Source organism: Linepithema humile, chromosome 1 (assembly GCF_040581485.1).
Source record: "Linepithema humile isolate Giens D197 chromosome 1, Lhum_UNIL_v1.0, whole genome shotgun sequence".
Lineage (NCBI taxonomy): Eukaryota > Metazoa > Arthropoda > Insecta > Hymenoptera > Formicidae > Linepithema > Linepithema humile.
This window is the reverse complement of record NC_090128.1, coordinates 36,543,778-36,561,155: the sequence shown is the minus strand read 5'-3', so window position 1 is coordinate 36,561,155 and position 17,378 is coordinate 36,543,778. Positions and strand designations below refer to the sequence as shown.

General features: G+C 38.0%; 2 protein-coding genes across 4 annotated transcripts in view; both read left to right on the top strand.

Annotated features, from left to right (window-relative positions):
* The window catches only part of Bruce (BIR repeat containing ubiquitin-conjugating enzyme), a 36,712-nt gene extending 26,119 nt beyond the window's left edge, over positions 1–10,593 (top strand). For 2 of the 3 annotated variants that reach the window (XM_067356335.1, XM_067356328.1), the window contains 13 exons: positions 573–958; positions 1,131–1,277; positions 1,435–1,612; positions 2,149–2,294; positions 2,446–2,688; positions 3,532–3,753; positions 3,831–4,043; positions 4,287–5,648; positions 6,171–6,391; positions 7,196–7,435; positions 7,603–7,791; positions 8,416–8,550; positions 9,065–10,593. In XM_067356335.1, the coding sequence (XP_067212436.1) occupies positions 573–958; positions 1,131–1,277; positions 1,435–1,612; positions 2,149–2,294; positions 2,446–2,688; positions 3,532–3,753; positions 3,831–4,043; positions 4,287–5,648; positions 6,171–6,391; positions 7,196–7,435; positions 7,603–7,791; positions 8,416–8,550; positions 9,065–9,358 (3,976 nt within the window). In that variant the 3' untranslated portion in view covers positions 9,359–10,593. The remainder of the gene's footprint in view (positions 1–572; positions 959–1,130; positions 1,278–1,434; positions 1,613–2,148; positions 2,295–2,445; positions 2,689–3,531; positions 3,754–3,830; positions 4,044–4,286; positions 5,649–6,170; positions 6,392–7,195; positions 7,436–7,602; positions 7,792–8,415; positions 8,551–9,064) is intronic. The other variant, XM_067356329.1, reaches the window with a different exon arrangement.
* A 149-nt stretch (positions 10,594–10,742) lies between these two features.
* Positions 10,743–16,612, top strand: LOC105676762 (RRP12-like protein). The gene is made up of 6 exons (XM_012374905.2): positions 10,743–11,223; positions 11,305–14,869; positions 15,036–15,221; positions 15,300–15,416; positions 15,987–16,146; positions 16,260–16,612. The coding sequence occupies exons 2-6, from the start codon at positions 11,482–11,484 to the stop codon at positions 16,354–16,356; spliced, it is 3,948 nt and encodes a 1,315-aa protein (XP_012230328.1). The 5' UTR covers positions 10,743–11,223; positions 11,305–11,481; the 3' UTR covers positions 16,357–16,612.
* Positions 16,613–17,378: the final 766 nt, after the last annotated feature.

The window sequence follows — 17,378 nt, the reverse complement described above, 5'->3', positions numbered from 1 at the left end:
ACTTTAAAATAATCCTTTCATAATTTATATTTTGCTTTATAATTTATGTTCTTTCTATTCGAGTTTGTAGCCTAAATTGATTTCCGCAGTGCATAAATATCATTTTCGGAATGGTTTTGAGCTTCTTTTTTTGCAGCAAATTTAGATGTTATAAATGATAACAGAAATTCATTATTTTTAAATTATTTTTCAGATTATTCAAATTTTAAGTTAAAAAATTATTTTATTTGTTTCAAAATTATTGAGTTGTGTGATAAATAATTTCAGATTTTTCAAATAAATCTGTTTACTTTTTTGTCAGAAAAAGCGTAGTTTGATTAACACATAAATTAAATATTTAAAAAATTCTTTTTATAATTAAATATTTGTTTATCGAAGTTATAATCAAGTTTTGCTTGTATCACGTTTTTTTAAGCATGCTGCGTAAAAAAACAAGAACACCGTCTATTAGAAAATCAGAAATTACTTATTACATAACCCAATACATAAAACTATTTAATGCATTGTTATTGCTATTTGAAATTTATCACTATGCTATTATCTGAAATTAATCCAGAATGTTTATTAAACAGCTCATTGTACAAATGGACTCAAACTCTCGGAAACAACTCGACCTTGAAGCAAGCGATTGACTCTGTACTGTGCGCTTTTTGCTACGTGAGACCGTCGTTGTTCGGTTTGCTTTTGGAGTGGGTGTTGACCTTAGCAGCCAATGCCACCGCGAATCCGTCTATGTCTATGTTCGACGATCGTAAAAAGAACGAGGATCGTACGGACGATAAGAAGAGCGGAATTAATGCCAAAGGGTGGTATTATCAGTTTAAGCTGCTGGAACACGAACGATTACATTTAACAGAAGAACAGCTACTGACTGTTGCCGCGGCGGCGCGTTCTCCACCTGGTATTCAACAATTAATTGATTGCGGTCTTCCCGCCTTGCTGACGGATTCAATCACAGGTGAAATTCTTTACTTTGCGTCAAGTGCATAAAGCTTGCCTCTTTTAGACAATCCACACAAATTGTAAAGTTTCCGTAATTTCAAAAAATCGAAAATTTAAGTTAGAAATAATTGAGATTTTTAAGCGAACTTGTTAGATTTATTAACGATAACATGTTTTGATCTCTTCAGAATTTTGTAACTTGGAGAAATCCAAACAGCGAAATAATAGAATGGCGTCGGGCGACAATAACGAAAGTAACGCATCTGAAGACGTTAGCCCGACTGACGGCGATCCGAAGGCAGCAGATACAAGTTCCGGATCAAACAATTATTCTGGTAAATATATATCTTGATAATTGAGGCTATTTCTGAATTCGTATCTTCGAAAAATTGGTGTTGCGAAGCTGCGTAACATGATATCTATTTTATTTTTAAACGTAGATTTAAGACAATGTTGCGCAAGATATATACGAATTGTTTTTTTCTTTTCCAGATCGACTAAACATGACAAAACCAGAAAATATAGCAATAGTGATTGAATTTTTAACGCTCGTATGTTCGGAAGGAAGAATGCGCGACTGGCTTGGTACAGAAGGTCGTGATTTCTGGTTACCCCTTCTGTCGCTTCTTAGTAATCGTCCTATCGAAAGCCCATCCGCATCCGCGTCAAGGTATTTACATTTATATACAAGGTGTTTATTACTTGAAAACCTAAAACTCACAAAATAATTTCTCTCGCTTGGAGAAATCAGAAATTTGTACTTTTGTGATCGACCAAATTGTCTCTGAATTTTGTTGAAATTTAATATTCGAAACTTAGTGACTCTTTCTTTATGCGTAGAAAAGATTAAAAGACTCATGCAATAAACAAACTTATTCGAAATTTGCATATAAAAATGCTTTAATTCTGTCTGAAACTTTGATAAAAAATGTCTGAAAAATTATGATATTTTTTTTCCAAAGTTTTAATGAACATTCTGATGTAATTCACCTCAGATATACCTCAGAAGAAACAATATCTTAGAGATGACAATGTTGTATGACGTAAATAATGTAAGACCAGCGATGCTTGTGAATTCAGTTTTTATTACCAAGGCGCAATAATATTGTTATCCATTTGCTTTTAACTATGTATTATTGTTTATTTGTGTCTTCTAGATGACAATTATTTAATATCTATACTCACTCATTTGTTTCGCAATTATAGTTGTTCGAAGATAAGCACGTCATATGCAACGTTGGAAAGTGCTATGATTAAATTCTTGTCGAGATGTTGCTGGTGCCATTTGGCCAATCAAAAGCTGCTAGCGAAACTTTTGACTGAAGTCATTTCTCAACAACGAACTACTTCTAGTAAGTATACTTGAAAATGGCACGATTCTCTATTGAATGTCGTTTGAGTGGTTTCAAATTCTTTTTCCCTCGTCGATAACATTATTACGATGAACGAATTAATTCAGCGAAATCGATTTTCGTTGAGTAATATATATTATTTTGCATCTAGATGTACGATATTTCCACGGCATATCCGGATTCACACGGAGATTAATTCTGCAATTGCTCTTGGAGGGTGAAAAAGTATTGGTTTCCGTAACGTCGGAAGCTCCTATGAAAGTTTCAGCAACTGCTGCCAATCACAGCATGCCGTCTATGCCGCCGCACCCTGCTCATCCGCTTGGTCACTATCATCAGTTATTATACATGTCGACGCAGGCAACGGTGGCGGATATATTGCAGCAAGTGTCGGGTATGTTTGTTTTTATAACAATACAGATTTGTCTTTGTAGAAACTTTTTTTTGGATGTCTGCTCATGAAATTTGTCTACTAAAAGTAATGCTTTCTATAAGCACGCATTTGTGTTCAATTGGAAAAGAATAATAATTATAACAAAAAATAAAGTACTGAAGAAAGACTCATAGAAGATTTAAGGCTGTAAAAGAGAAAGTTCACTGCTGCAATTTGTATATTGCGGACATAGACAAAGAGGAATGAGGGAAATAGAGTATATCGTTTTCTAATAACAAAATATATCTAGATCTATGTTAAAAATCATTAAAAGAATATTATTTAGTATTATTTGGTGGATAGGACAAGATGCTTTAGAATAATAAATGCATTTTGCAAAAGTGAAGGGAGAATGGTGTGATTTAGTATTTATTTATTTATTTTGTATATATACATATGCCAAAATGTCGAGGCTGTTACAGTTTTCGATCAGATTTAAAATTCACCAATCAGCTTGTTAAAATTTCGCGCGCTCAGGAACATTGCATATCGAAAGGGTCCGAATTGACGAATTTCGGGATGACAATAGTAATTGTAGCAATTGTAGCAAAGCAATCGTGTGAAACGTGCCACTGACAAATGTTTCTTATATAATGAGAGAGAAAATTAATATCGGTACGAAGTATGGTCTGCTGCATGAAAAAAAGCGAATATTTTGTTCATGTCTTAACTTAAAAAAAATTTAAGAAACTACTATCATAAATTATTTTTTAATTAAAGCGTGAAATTATTATCTTTGTCCGATTAAATTTTATTATCAAAGAAAGAATGCCAAAAATAATTGTTTGGATTCCAATTTTTAAGGAACATGGCTTCTCTTATTACCTCCGAACACGTATAAAGGTAACGAAAACAGTTCCAATGGAAATAACCGTTCTCGCGAGCTGTGGGAATCCGGAATGGCGCTAGTAGTGGACACTCTCAGTGTGGCTGCCGGAAACACGGCGAAAGACAAGCGAGCTAAAGAAGCGTCGAATAGATCGCAAGCTCGCGGTCCTATTATCCGTAAAACGCGTTTGAATTCTGGTACGTTTGCCATTAGATCTTCATCGAGTCTTTACAGGCTCATTTTTACAGTAAGAATGATTAATTTTTCTTTGTAGACGGAACGCCAGTAGTCAAAGTCACTAACGTGCAAGCGAATTCAACGAACACGACGAATCAGCAGTATCTAATACATTCGTCTTATCCGAATACTCCTCTGCCATCTCAACTTACGATCGCTCAGCTTCTGGCGATCGCCGAGGACAGCGGCGTCTCGTTGTCCGAGCCGTGCTTACATTTGATCTTACGCCAGCGCAATAAGGACTCTAAAGGTATTTCATCCATTTTTCTTGCTGTCCGTTTAATGCGAGCAATGTTCGGTGAGACAAAAAGTGAGATGTCTCTTTATATACGAACGACGCTATATTGTTTTCCCTTTCAGCGCAACATTTAAATGCTAGTTTTTTTTTTTTTTTACTTTAAGTTAAAATATTCGAAAAATAATTGAGTGACGATACGTAGAAATGTAAGGAGCTGATGCGAGCATTTGTTTGTACGCGCTCATTTGTTTGCAGAAGACGCGGCGAAACAGAGCGACAGCGAGCTATTAAACTACAGAAGCATAGAGAGCTCATTGGGCGTGTTCAGCGCTGGTGGTGGATTGGCAGTCCTGGCGCGTCATTTGCCATTGGTGTATCCAGATCCCGGCAGGCCGTCGTTCCCCGTCGAGATATCACCGTCGCTGGAGCAAATGGACGCCGACTGGGTGAAGCTGGAGCCCAACGAGGATATTTACGACGCCCTGATGGACGGTAGAATAGATTGCACGCCGAAAACGTCAGTTCCGGCGCCGTATGTGCCGCCGCATTCCCTCGCAGCTTTTGGTCTGTTTCTGCGACTGCCGGGCTACGCCGAGGTGCTGCTAAGAGACAAGAAGCGGGCGCAGTGCCTGCTACGACTCGCCCTTGGCGTCTCGGACGACGGTGAGGGCGGTGAAGTGCTAACCTCACCGTTGGCTGCTTCGTTGCCGACCTTACCGTTCCAAGTACTGAAGCAATTGCTGGACGCCACGCCGCCGACCACCGACGACGGCCTGCTCCTCCGAGGGACGACCATAGAAGTAGGCGCCATGTTGCTGCTGCTCAACTGCCTGGCGATATTCACGCACCAAACCGGACAGAACGATGGCTCGGCCGAGCACAAGACGGGTCAGAGTGGCAGCAGTAATGGCGGACGTAGCGATGACAACTCGCATCTCTATTGGGCGAAGGGCACCGGTTTTGGCACGGGATCCACGCAGCAATCTTGGAACGTCGAGCAGGCTCTGTTGCGCCAGCGATGCGAGGACGAGCATGTGACGGTGTTGCTGCAAGTGCTCGCCAGTTACATCGGTGCATCGGGCGGCAGTGGGCAACCGCAACGGGAATTGCCCGCTCCGTTTCCCGATTTGTTAGCGCGTTCCTGTCTAGTACCAGCGTTGTCGTCATACCTGCGGAATGACTCTGTTTTGGATATGGCCAGACACATTCCTCTGTATCGCGCGGTCCTGCAACTGCTACGCGCTATGGCTCTCTCCAGCCAACTGGCGCCGCTCCTACTGCCGCGCGGCGGCCGATCTGGAGAGCCGTCCGTGGTGTCCCTCTTATCGAGCATGCGAGTCTGCGTGGACACGTATGTGAATAAAATAAACCGCACGAGGGGCAACAAGACGAACATGAAGGTGATCTCCAAGTACCCTGACGACACCGAGCAGGATGAAGGTCTGGCCACACTGATACCCGACATACAGGAGAGCGCGACTATAGTGCAAAATGCCACGTGTCGATTGTCCGGTATCAGCGAAGAGTTATCCGGATCGAGCCCGACGGCGCCAGAACTGCCGCTACGCTCGAGCCTTGAGCACCGATATTTGGAAGTGATGAAAAATCTCCAGTTTGGTGAGTTTTTTGTTAAAAATAAAATACAATTTATCGAGTAAATCAAGAAGAGATGAATAATTTGATCATGATTAGAAAATGACAAAGTTTTAAAAGTGATTAAATATTTTTTATCTAATGAGAGAATTTTATAATTTGTTTTATGTTTTTTAATTTTTTAATAGTTCCAATATTAATAAATATAAATTAGAGAGCAGCTCGGCATTACTTTGTTATTTTATTTTATTCGGTTTTTAATGTACACCATTTCAATCTAAAATAGCATAGATAAAAGAGATAGAATTAAGAAGAAGTTGAATTTAACGATATCAAAGTTAAAGGATTAGATTGTCACACACTGAAGAAAGTCACGTTTGACGACCGAAACGTTTATATTGTTAAAAATAAAAATTAGATAGCACGAAAATCTAGCATCGGCCTTCAAGTTTATGTTAAGATTCAAAATCTAAAATAAGCTTTCAATTCTTTGTACTCGTATAAAAAAGAATGATATTAGTAATTAATACTTAATATACATTGCAGATACCTACGAAATGATTACCGAAAATTCAGATGGCGGAGGCTATAAATTTGCCGTTTCGTATCACTTTGAATCGAATGTAAGGGCTGCCGGTGAGAGAAGTCATCCGACACGAGTGAAAAGATTAGCTCAAGAAGCCGTCACACTCTCAACAGCATTACCTTTGTCTTATAGCAGTAGCGTCTTTGTAAGATGCGACGCGGATAGATTGGACATCATGAAGGTATGTTATTTTTTCATGTGACGCTCTATTTAAACCTATTGCTCCGTTGACCACTACTTGTCTATTTTTATCATTAAGTATAACTATTGTGTAAACATTTATTTTGGCGATTTTAGATGTTTTTGTTAATTGTCTATTTGTAGACAATTATTTTTAAAGTGCAAATAAATGAATATATTATAATATTTTAATTAAAGGCTTGCAAAAACAAATACATTTAACTGAAAATTGAAAAACATACAAAATCCCATAATTGCTGCATCTTTTATTTTTTATTATAGTTTGTTAGATCAGTAGAATTATATTTTTAGTCAATTTTAAGTGGAATTTTAATTTCAAGCTTTTATTAAAAGATATACTATATTAAAAACTAAGAAAAAATTATAAATAATGGTCTTTCAGCTTTTTTTGCTAAAAGAAATTCTTTTCTAAATTCGCCAAAAGAAGCTGATAAAAAAATAAGATGCTTCGATATTAAAGGCTGCCCTAAATAAAAAACGAACGGAACAGCAGGGTTAACTAGAGTTAATTAACAGCTAATTAACTCTTAAGCATCAACATGTATTTCCATGACGTTAGTGTAAATAAAGTGCATTCAATATCACAATTATTATTATATTGTAATGTGAATACATTTTTTATTTCGTTGTTGCATGTTCAATAGTCAGCAAATGTTATCAAACTTTACAAGCGTAAAGAAATATTTGATTTTTCTCGACATTCACGTTGATGCTTAAGGATTAAAAAAAATCAGAACGTAACATATTCGCCGCAATGTGACATCAATGTATACGATTGTTAAAGGTACTCATAACGGGGCCAGCAGAAACGCCGTACGCAAACGGCTGTTTTGAATTTGACGTATACTTCCCTCCTGATTATCCTAATAGCCCAATGTTAATAAACTTAGAGACAACCGGTCGTCACACCGTGCGCTTTAATCCGAATTTATACAATGATGGAAAGGTCTGTCTCAGCGTGTTGAACACTTGGCACGGCCGGCCTGAGGAAAAATGGAACGCGCATACGAGTAGTTTTCTTCAGGTGAGAAAATTCTTCACATCTATTTTCTATTACGTAAATATACAAATTAGCGATTTTTTACTTCACATTCTGTCACGAATGATATAAATCGTCTAGTTTTAAGAACTTGAAAATTCGAATAGAAATACAAAATGATAATTGTGATGTTATTATTTGATTGAAAATAGGTCTTAGTATCGATACAATCGCTAATCCTAGTATCTGAGCCCTACTTCAACGAGCCTGGGTACGAACGCTCACGAGGCACATCGAGCGGTGCTCAATCTAGTCAAGAGTACAATGCGAATATTTGTCAGGCTACTGCCAAGTGGGCAATGCTCGATCAAATACGCAATCCTTGCCCGTGCTTCAAAGAGGTATGCTCTCCTTCTTGTATTCACTTGTTTTGATTTCTTTGATAAGCATTTTCTACGGATTTATTCCAATTGACAAAAATCTGTATGTAATATATGTACTAATGTTTTCAGCCAAACGAAATTATTACATTAACGTAATAATGATTAATCTACGATATGTGCAGAGTATTTACTACATCTAGAAAAGTTCAAAATTATTAGAGCACTTTATTGTAACTCTTCCGTGGAGTTTTCTTTGAAGATTTTGCTTTTATTTTATCATCGATCGATTAATCCTTCATTTTTTTATCAATTTGTACTAAGGTATTCAGTACTTTTTCTACTAATTTGATATTCGAAATTGTTCAGTTTTTAATTTTTTTTCTATGAATATAAGAAAATATTAAGAAACTTATACAATAACCCAATTTATTCTAAATTTGCATGTTTTATTTTTGTCTGAAATTTTAAATAAAAATGTGTGAAATTTTCTGAGAATTTTTCTCCAAAGTCTGAGAGATTCACTTGTGTGCTATATGTCATAAGAATGGATTCGTAGAGATTATATATGAAATAAAAAAATATCAAAGATTTTATAATATATTGCTTTTTGCATACGATTAAACTTTAGTTACTTTGCGACAGGTCATACATACGCACTTTTGGATAAAAAGACATGAGATTGTTGCACAATTAGAAGGATGGATAAGGGACATGGAAATGCACGGATCTGATCGTAGATCGGGTCGTACGATTTCTCTTAATGCGATGTCTTTGAGGGTAAGCATTGTTTTTGTTGAATATTGTTGAGTACATGTTTTTTAAATTTTTTATTTCCGTGCTGCGACAACGCTTGACGTCAGAAGCGAGAAATCTAAAATAAATGTTTCTAATGAAATATTCTTTTTGCATACCACACTACTGAAATTTCACAATATAATATAAGACATACTTTATGTTTTATTGTTTTACATTAGTAAATGTAATGTATAATTTAATGAATAGTTATGTTACAGCAAAAATGAACGTTATAACAATCTATCAAGACTTGCAGCTATTTATTAATCTATAAATCGGAAAGAGAGTGTGCGGTATATTTTGAGGATTTAAAACACTAATTTATTTTGAATAAGGTTTGCAAGATTTGTGAGAAAAAGTGTTTTATGGTTGCTCGCATCTAACGTCATAATTCAATATGACTGCGGCGAGAGATTTAGAGCCTTAAGATTTGTCATTTGTACAAATATACATCTACGGACATCTAAGTTGATCGTGTATCTTTTTTTATTTATAGAGACACTACAGGTTATTAAGGGAGGAACTGAATAAACTGCCAACCCCGAAAGGATTGGAGGATTTGGCCGAACCTCTCGCATCGCCAGGCTCACCGATCGAACTTTCAGGAACTCCAGGCACAACACCGAACACACCGTCGACAGTCGCGGCATCCGCGACTACCACAACGGCTAATCCTATTGCTACTAACACTACGGTTCCGATCAGCAACAGCAGTGCGAGTAGTCACGCACATCACGACATCGACACGGACGTCGAGATGGAAAAAATGGTTTCGAAAATGTGTGAATAGCTAAAGGATGTTAATAGACATTGTTGGACATTCTGAAAAGAGTCTATTGTTTGTGTTACGAGATGAACAAATAATGGACTGATATCAAGTGCATAGATAACCAGCGGCCGAGTTATCGATGATTTTAATCGTTAATAAAGCAAGCGGTAACGATTTCGGTCGAATACATAATGGCATATTGACGATAATGATTACAATGATAACAGAGAAAAATGTAGGTGAAGAAATAAAGTGTTGTGGAACGAGAAGGGACAAGTAAGAATTTGCGAGAGAAAGAGAGCGTGTGTGTGAGTGTATGAGAGGGGGGGAGAGAGAGAGAGGGAGAGAATGTGTGTAAGCGAGTGTGAGTAAAAATAGACCATGAAATGAAAGGAAGAAAGAAAGGACAAAAACAGATAAAGACAGAAAATAAGTAGCGCGAATGTAACAAACTCGTGCATAGTAGATACTTTTTATAGCCGCTGCTATAGTACGTGTACGCTGCATTCTACTACTTCATACTACCATAAGTACCGCAACTGTTATTCGATATTTATTATACATGTTCCTCGTTTATGTAGCGTATCTCAGAATTAATTGCACTTTTGTGCCAATTTTTGGATGTCGTGCTTGCTGTCGTTTCCTTGCTGCTCGCATCACAAAAGCGCTAATGCGGCGAGAGCAGTTTAATCCCACTTAATACTGAATATTATTAAAGGTTCTGTAGAAATATATTCTTTAAGTAATTTTTATGTAGATTTATATACAATATTTTGCTGATACGTTTTCTTTTCAAACGAATATTTATTTAGAGCTGAAACGCACTCTTTGTTAATGAAAAAAAAAAAAAAGTATATACTGTCGATATTGTCGTTAATAATAAGCTTTCGCGCTCATGCTAAAATGCGAGTGGCAAAGAGGAAGCAATATGCGCTACATTGTTAGAGATCAGCTTAAAAGTGTAACTGGTTCTGAATTATGATGTAGAAAATATCTTTGCGTGCGCAATGCGAGCCAATCTTAACGACTTGTCACCTGAAAAATCGAGACGACGATCGTTAGATAACGTTTAATATAATAGTACGTGTTCTGTGTCGATTGAACGAAAACGTCTAAAATGATGTCTTGGAAAATGGAAGAAACAGTGAACGTAAAAACCAAGAATTGCTCTTTGTAATTGTAACAGCTACTTAGTACACGTAAATTTCATATGAATCGACCATATGAACGAATAAAGTCACATTGTTTTGAAATAATCTTCTATTTTTTTATCTATATTTATTTTTAGTTTAAAAATAAGGATCTTTTCATAAACTGAACTGGAAATGATAGAAGAAAATGAAACTATTTCATTCAGCAGCTACATAAAGTATAATAATCTAAGTTTATGTAATAGATGAAGTAATCAATATCTAACATTTTATTTGTACAGGCAGTGCATAATTTATGAAATATGTCTACAATTTTAGAATTTTTGTTGAATGTGTCTTTTTATTGGAAATATACAAAAGTATATTTTGTTTTATAGGCTATATTATTATCAGTATTTTTTATTTTGTCTTATGACAGTATAAAATATATTTTTATAAAATAATATAAAAAATATTTCTATTCTACTCTTATACACGAAAGAGATAGGACAAAGGCGTCACCAGATATATAAAGCCAGCATCCAATCTAGCCAATTACTAGAAATGCTGTGTGTTGTATGGTGCATTTTAGCAGTTTACTAGATCGCATGCAAATTGCTGCAATAAGTTGCATAGTCTGATGCAGGCTTAAGCTCTATGGTTGAATGCCACGATGTGACCTTGCATAAATTACGCATAAATTACGCATGCGCGCGAGAGATCTCTTTCTTCACATTTTCCATCGCTGAAAATGTGGTAAGGTAACCTATGATTTGTATTTTATATTTAAATAATATATAAAGTACCATTAATTACGACAATGTTTGTTAATTTTAGAAAGTAAAATTGAATCGGAAGGAAGAGGACATAAGAAATAGCATTGCGCTTTTGACGAAAGTTTATAATTAAACAAGAAGAGTATGACTTAACCTCTTCGATTACGCACTTCCACGTGGTACATTTACATGCTCTCAAGCAGTTTTACAAATTGTCAGTACTCTCAAGTTTGCGAAGATGGGCAAGTTAGGTCCTCGTCTAGGAAGCAGAAAGAAGGCAAAGCGATGGGCCAAAGGGCAGAGTTCCAGTTCCAACCCGGCGACCATGAAACACCGCGAACAGTCGACAAGTATGTTCTTCAAAGATCTTTCCGGTGCACCGGGTATTACGAAGGAAGATCTGAAGAAACATGACGCTATCCAAGGAATCCAGCCTCAGCTTGCGAAGCTCGACATTGACGAAGATCAGCCTGAAAGCACTATAGATGGGACAGTGAATACCTTCGACACATTTGCCACCAATTACAGTAATTGTTCCAATATTTCTTTCAATAACTTTCTCAGCCACTTTCAGTCAAGTTCGATCATACATAAGGAAATGCTGGCAGTACTATCAGCTGTCACAGAAATTATCAAGCAAAATGGCGGTAAGGAGAGCTCAACAGAATATTTTGCTGCACTGATGAGCACTTTGGAGACAGTGGAAGAGGATACTTCTGTGGCAGCAACATTGTCATTGCTTGGAATGAGTTTGAAAACAGTACCGAAGAGTGTGCTTAATGTGCAATTTGGTGCAACAAGCCAGGTTTTTCTTCAAATTCTATCAAAGTATGCTGTCACCGAGAACTTCCTCATTCTACGACACTGCATAGGTTGTTTATCGGTGCTGTTGAGAGCACAGGAGGCCGCTACCTGGGCTGATTCTTCAACAACACGAGTGTTGGATGCTATATTATCATTTACTGCTCACTCAAAACCAAAGGTGCGTAAATCTGCTCAGCACGCGATATGCGCTATTCTTAATGGCAGCGACGTAATGAAGACTGAAAAGCCACCGACGCATCATCCGGCTGCGGGGCAAATTGCGATGCACTGCATCGCGCAAATAAACGCTGCTTGTGATCCAGGATCACCGTTCAAGGTCACCGCGATTCTGCACAATCTCACACTGTTGAAAGACGTAATGCATCAGCTGCCCAAGTCGTATGTCAAAACCATCTGTGAGCATCTACTGAGTATCATGACGTTGAAGAATGCCCTAATAACGCTGTGTTGTTTGCAAACGCTGCACGGATTGTTCATCTCACGGCCGTCAGAGGCGACATTACCTCTGCAAAGGAACGTGGATATTATTAGAGCTCTTTACGACTATCAGCCACCCGTGACCGACACGCAGCCGATTTTGGCGTGGCTGGCGGTCATGCAGGAAGCTCACTGTAATCTGGCGCACGCATTCAGCTTGTGCTCAGCCTCCTCCAACGTTGTTCGTCCTCGTTCGATGTTGGACGACGATCTTATACCGAAGATCTTGCAAAAGTGCATCGAACTCTGGCTGTCCGACAAAGCGGAGGTCATCTCTGGCGCGTCGCATACTATCAAAATCATTATTCAGGAGTGCGTGGCGCCACTTTGCGAGAACGAGGAGCGAGTTAAGAGGCATAGTTTCGTCTTTACTCAGATTGTCTCGATGATGCACAAGGCGTTGAGTTATCAGTACCTCAAAGCCTGGCATCATGTTCTTCATCTTATAGCCTTGCTCTTTCAAACATTCGGCAAGTTACAGCTCCAGGGACTTCTGGATATCGTCAAGTCTCTAGGTGAATTGCGTGACTCTTACAACTTTGCGTACAACAACGACGTGGAATACGCAATCGGAGCGGCGATTCGAGCCATGGGGCCGCAGGCTGTATTGAACGTTCTCCCCCTACAAATCGACGACGATACGATAAATCTGAAACGGGGCTGGTTGATTCCGCTGTTGAAGGAATCTATAATCGGCGGCACAATCTCCCTCTTCAAGGACGTTTTACTGCCCATTGCTTTACAGTGCGAGGAGAAGTCGAAGGAACCAATAAACGGGAAGACGTACGAATTCCTGATACCGCAGATCTGGTCGATTCTACCGAGCATATGCAACAACGCTAGCGACGTGAAAGAGAATTTCCAGCATATCGCCAAGTTGTTGGGTCTAATTATCAGCGATCAGAAGAACCTGAGGTTACCCGTGATGGCTGCTCTGAGGAAACTGATCAGCAAAGCGACGCAGAACGCGCACACTGATGCCACCGCCGAGCTCGCCCGCTTCGCGAAGAACTATCTGCCGATTCTCTTCAATCTGTACACGACGCAACCGAACGGCACGGACGAGGAGGGACAACGTCTCGCTGCGCTCGACACGATCAAGACTTATATGACGATAACGAACAAAGAAATGGCGAATGAACTGTTCGAGCGAGCGTTGAGCAAGCTCGACGCGCCCGACTCGACGGATTTCTTCAAGGAGAGCATTGCCGATCTGATAAGAGTGCTGATCGGCTATACGGACGCCGACAAGCTGGCCAAGTATTACGACATGTGCGTGCCCGTTCTCAAGGACGAAACTAAGCAAAAGGAGCAGAAGAAGGCTTACCGATTTCTCGAGGAGATATGCACCGGCGACAAAGAGGTGTGCAGACAGTTCCTCGACGAGCACAGACGCAAGATTCAGAAGACGCTGATATTGTCGGCGACCAGCGTAAGCAAGACTAGTAGAGGAGCGCGTTTGAGGTGTCTGACGCATCTTGTGAAGATGCATCCGCAGCTCGAGAAGACCAAGTTCCTGGAGGCGATCGTGCCGGAGGCTGTACTGTGCATCAAGGATATGAATGAGAGATGTCGCACCTCGGCGTATCAGTTGATCAATGCGATTGTCGAGAAATTCCTCGACAATTTCGAACATCTCAGGGACTATATGAATATGCTGATGGTGGGCTTGGGTGGCGAGCAGAAGTACGTAAGCGCCACTTTGCTGGCTCTGGCCTCTGTCACATATCATTACCACACCTCCTTAAGCGCCGAGATCATTGAGGAGATCTTGCAGCACACCTGTACGATCATGACGAGTCCCACGAGGGAGATAGTGGAGTCCGCGTTATCCTACACGAAGGTGTACATTGGCGTAATGTCGTCCGCCGTGCTAGCTCCGAGCTTGTCATGCATAGTCAACGCTCTGTCGCAGATAAATGAGGATTGCAAGCGCCACTTTCGCCAAAAGATGCGCGACATCTTTACGAAATTGATCAGGAAGTTTGGCATTGGGCCGATATCAGGTATGGTGCCGGCCAAAGATGCGATCTTGCACAAAAGACTGAAGAACATCAATAAGATAGAGGACACAAAGAGGAAGAGGCGGGAACTCGAAAGGGCGAAGAAACTGGAGAATGACAATGATGAGGAATTTAACGCCAAGAGGAGGCCCAAGAGTATAGAAGAGATACTGGCCGACAGCGACGAAGAGTTTGACACTACGGAGACCGAGGAGCCGAAGAAGAATAAGAGAAAAACGCTGAAAAAGGACACGTGGATTCAAGAAAACGAGGAGAACATCGTCGATCTTATAGATCCTGCCGCCGCCAGAAATATCACAAGTGAGATTATGGAAAATTTTTGCATAGAGCTCTTAAATTGTGGTTTAACTGATTTTTTTGTCTAGAACGAAATGCAGAATTAGTTATATCTTATTTAAATATCATTTGTTCTGCACTTTTTTATTTTCGAAGGAGAAGTAATAGCGCATAATTATATATGTTTCAGCTACACAGCCAGGTGTCTCAAATATGAAGACTCTTGTGAAAAAAACAAAAGATTACGGCTTCAAGACTGCACCCGATGGTCGTCTGATCATTAGGGATGAGAATGAGAAGGATAGCGATACTGAAACAGGGAATAAGAAAAAGGGAAAAGTTTCCTTCCTTCGAAGCGATTCAGAAGACGATTACGGTAAGGTGTAATTAGTAATTGCTCTATTATGAATGCTTTGGAATGATGATATCATGATAATATCTGTACTCCCTACAGAAGACGAAGATAATGTATCGGTGACAAGCGCGAAGGCTGCTGACAGAAAACGTAAATATAATGAAAGTGTATCAGACGTTATGAGTTTAAAAAGTCAGTCAACGTCGAAGTATCAAGGTAATGAAGTTTTATATTTCAAAATCATTGACTTCAATTTTTTTAAACAAATATTCATTAATAATTGATATTTCATGTACAAAATGTTTTCAAAATATATCGTTGCCTTTATGCCAGAACCACGAATGTGCAATTTTAAAATTAAATTTATTTTAAAATTTAATTTGCTCTGAAAAATCAGATTCTTGTTTTATTGTAATTTCTTCAGGTTATTCAAGCACTGATTTACTATTGCTATCGCATTCGCGTTTCTGGCTAGAATCTTTCTCCAAAATTAGATAAGAAAATGACATTAGTGAAAAATTCGAAAATTGGCATAATTGGTTTTGACATAAGGGGGACGATATACTTATAAAGTTTAGCTACATATTAAAAAAAAACATTCTATCAATGAAAGTATGAACAAAGAATTAAAAAATTATGACAATTTTTTCAATCATAAAAATTATAACGATTTTTTCATTCATAAATAATATTAAAACAGTAACGGCAAACAATGTAGATCATTAGTATTTGTGATATTCTACTGTTAATTAATTATTCCGTTTTAACTTTTATTGTTAATTACAGCGGGTGGATCAGGTATTCACCGGCCACTTAAAACGAGAAAGGTAGAACGCGAACCTGGTTCGGAATACCGCGCAATAAAGGCTGGAGGAGATATTAAAAAGAAGGGCAAACCAGATCCTTACGCATATCTACCTTTGACGAGATCTGCATTGAACAAAAGGTGGAGAATATTTTTACTTTAGAGAAAAAATCCCGTATTTGTATAAAATTATTTATTAATACTATTTTTTCTAAATTATTGCCATTTTAACAAATCGTACATTTATTTTACAGAAAGAAGAAAAAGAATGCGGGTAAGTTCCGAAGTATCGTTTCTGGGACAAGAAAGGGCGCGCGTATAGGAATGAAAAATAAACGAAGAAAATATTAAAGATTAAATAACATGAATTTTACAAGGATCTATTTGTATATAGCACTTCTCTTTCATTGCATTGATACTTTATATCAGGGACATCCAGCCAGTCAATCGTAATCTAATGGTCAAACGTAATTTTTTGAAAAAAGGTTGGACAATGCTGCTTTATATAATATAAAATGTAAATTATCATCTACATATATTTATAAATTCTTCACAGACACAGCTATAATATTGAAAGAGTAAATAAATGTACGCATATACAGTGCAACGATAGCATTTATTCAGAAAGAAATGCCTCTTTATGAATAGAGATACTCCTGAATTTCATCTTATCAAATCTTTAATATAAAGTGTAATATAGAAACTGAGTTCATATTTAAAAAATTATGAAAAACTGCATAAACTTTTTTGGTTATCTGATATTAGCAGTAAATTTTGGATGTAGTTTTAATATTAGATGAGTCAATTCATCATAAGATACGCCTAATTTTATTGGCTTATCAAAAGTATTGTTAAGTATTGATTATCAGTACTGGCAATACTTTTAATGAATGAATAAAGTTAGGCGAATCTACGGGGATGACACTGCCGGCCAGGTTTTGTCGTTTGCTACATTTGTAGATTATGATAGTCTTCGGTCATATGTAGTGTAGTGTCACAAAACAGAGCAGGTGTTTTTCGTTTATTTCGCTGCGTTGCTTCGCTGATAGTTTAGCATGTCGAACTATGAGCGTTCCTTCGCTGACTACGCATTTTCACATGAATCGGCGGAGTGAGGAAACTTCGCCAGCAAAGTTTTTCGCTGCATGAAATTGTACCTTCCTTCATTTATTAGGAACATTAATCCGCGCCACCAACAGTTTGGTGGTGCATAAATCGACCCGCATCGTTTATTTGTACTACCGAAGAAAAATAAAAAAGTAAAATATTTTGAAAAATAAAATTAAAAAAAAATTTAAAAAGTAAAATATTTGAGTAGACTTCCGAAAAGTTATCACCTCCGATTTGGCTGATATTCAGCCTAAATACTTATT

Excerpts from the sequence above, each read along its gene's own strand:
- LOC105676762 (XM_012374905.2), top strand. The coding sequence starts at position 11,482 with ATGGGCAAGTTAGGTCCTCGTCTAGGAAGCAGAAAGAAGGCAAAGCGA. Across the intron at positions 15,417-15,986 it reads GTCAACGTCGAAGTATCAAG|CGGGTGGATCAGGTATTCAC; the intron begins GTAATGAAGTTT and ends TGTTAATTACAG. Across the intron at positions 16,147-16,259 it reads AGATCTGCATTGAACAAAAG|AAAGAAGAAAAAGAATGCGG; the intron begins GTGGAGAATATT and ends TTTATTTTACAG.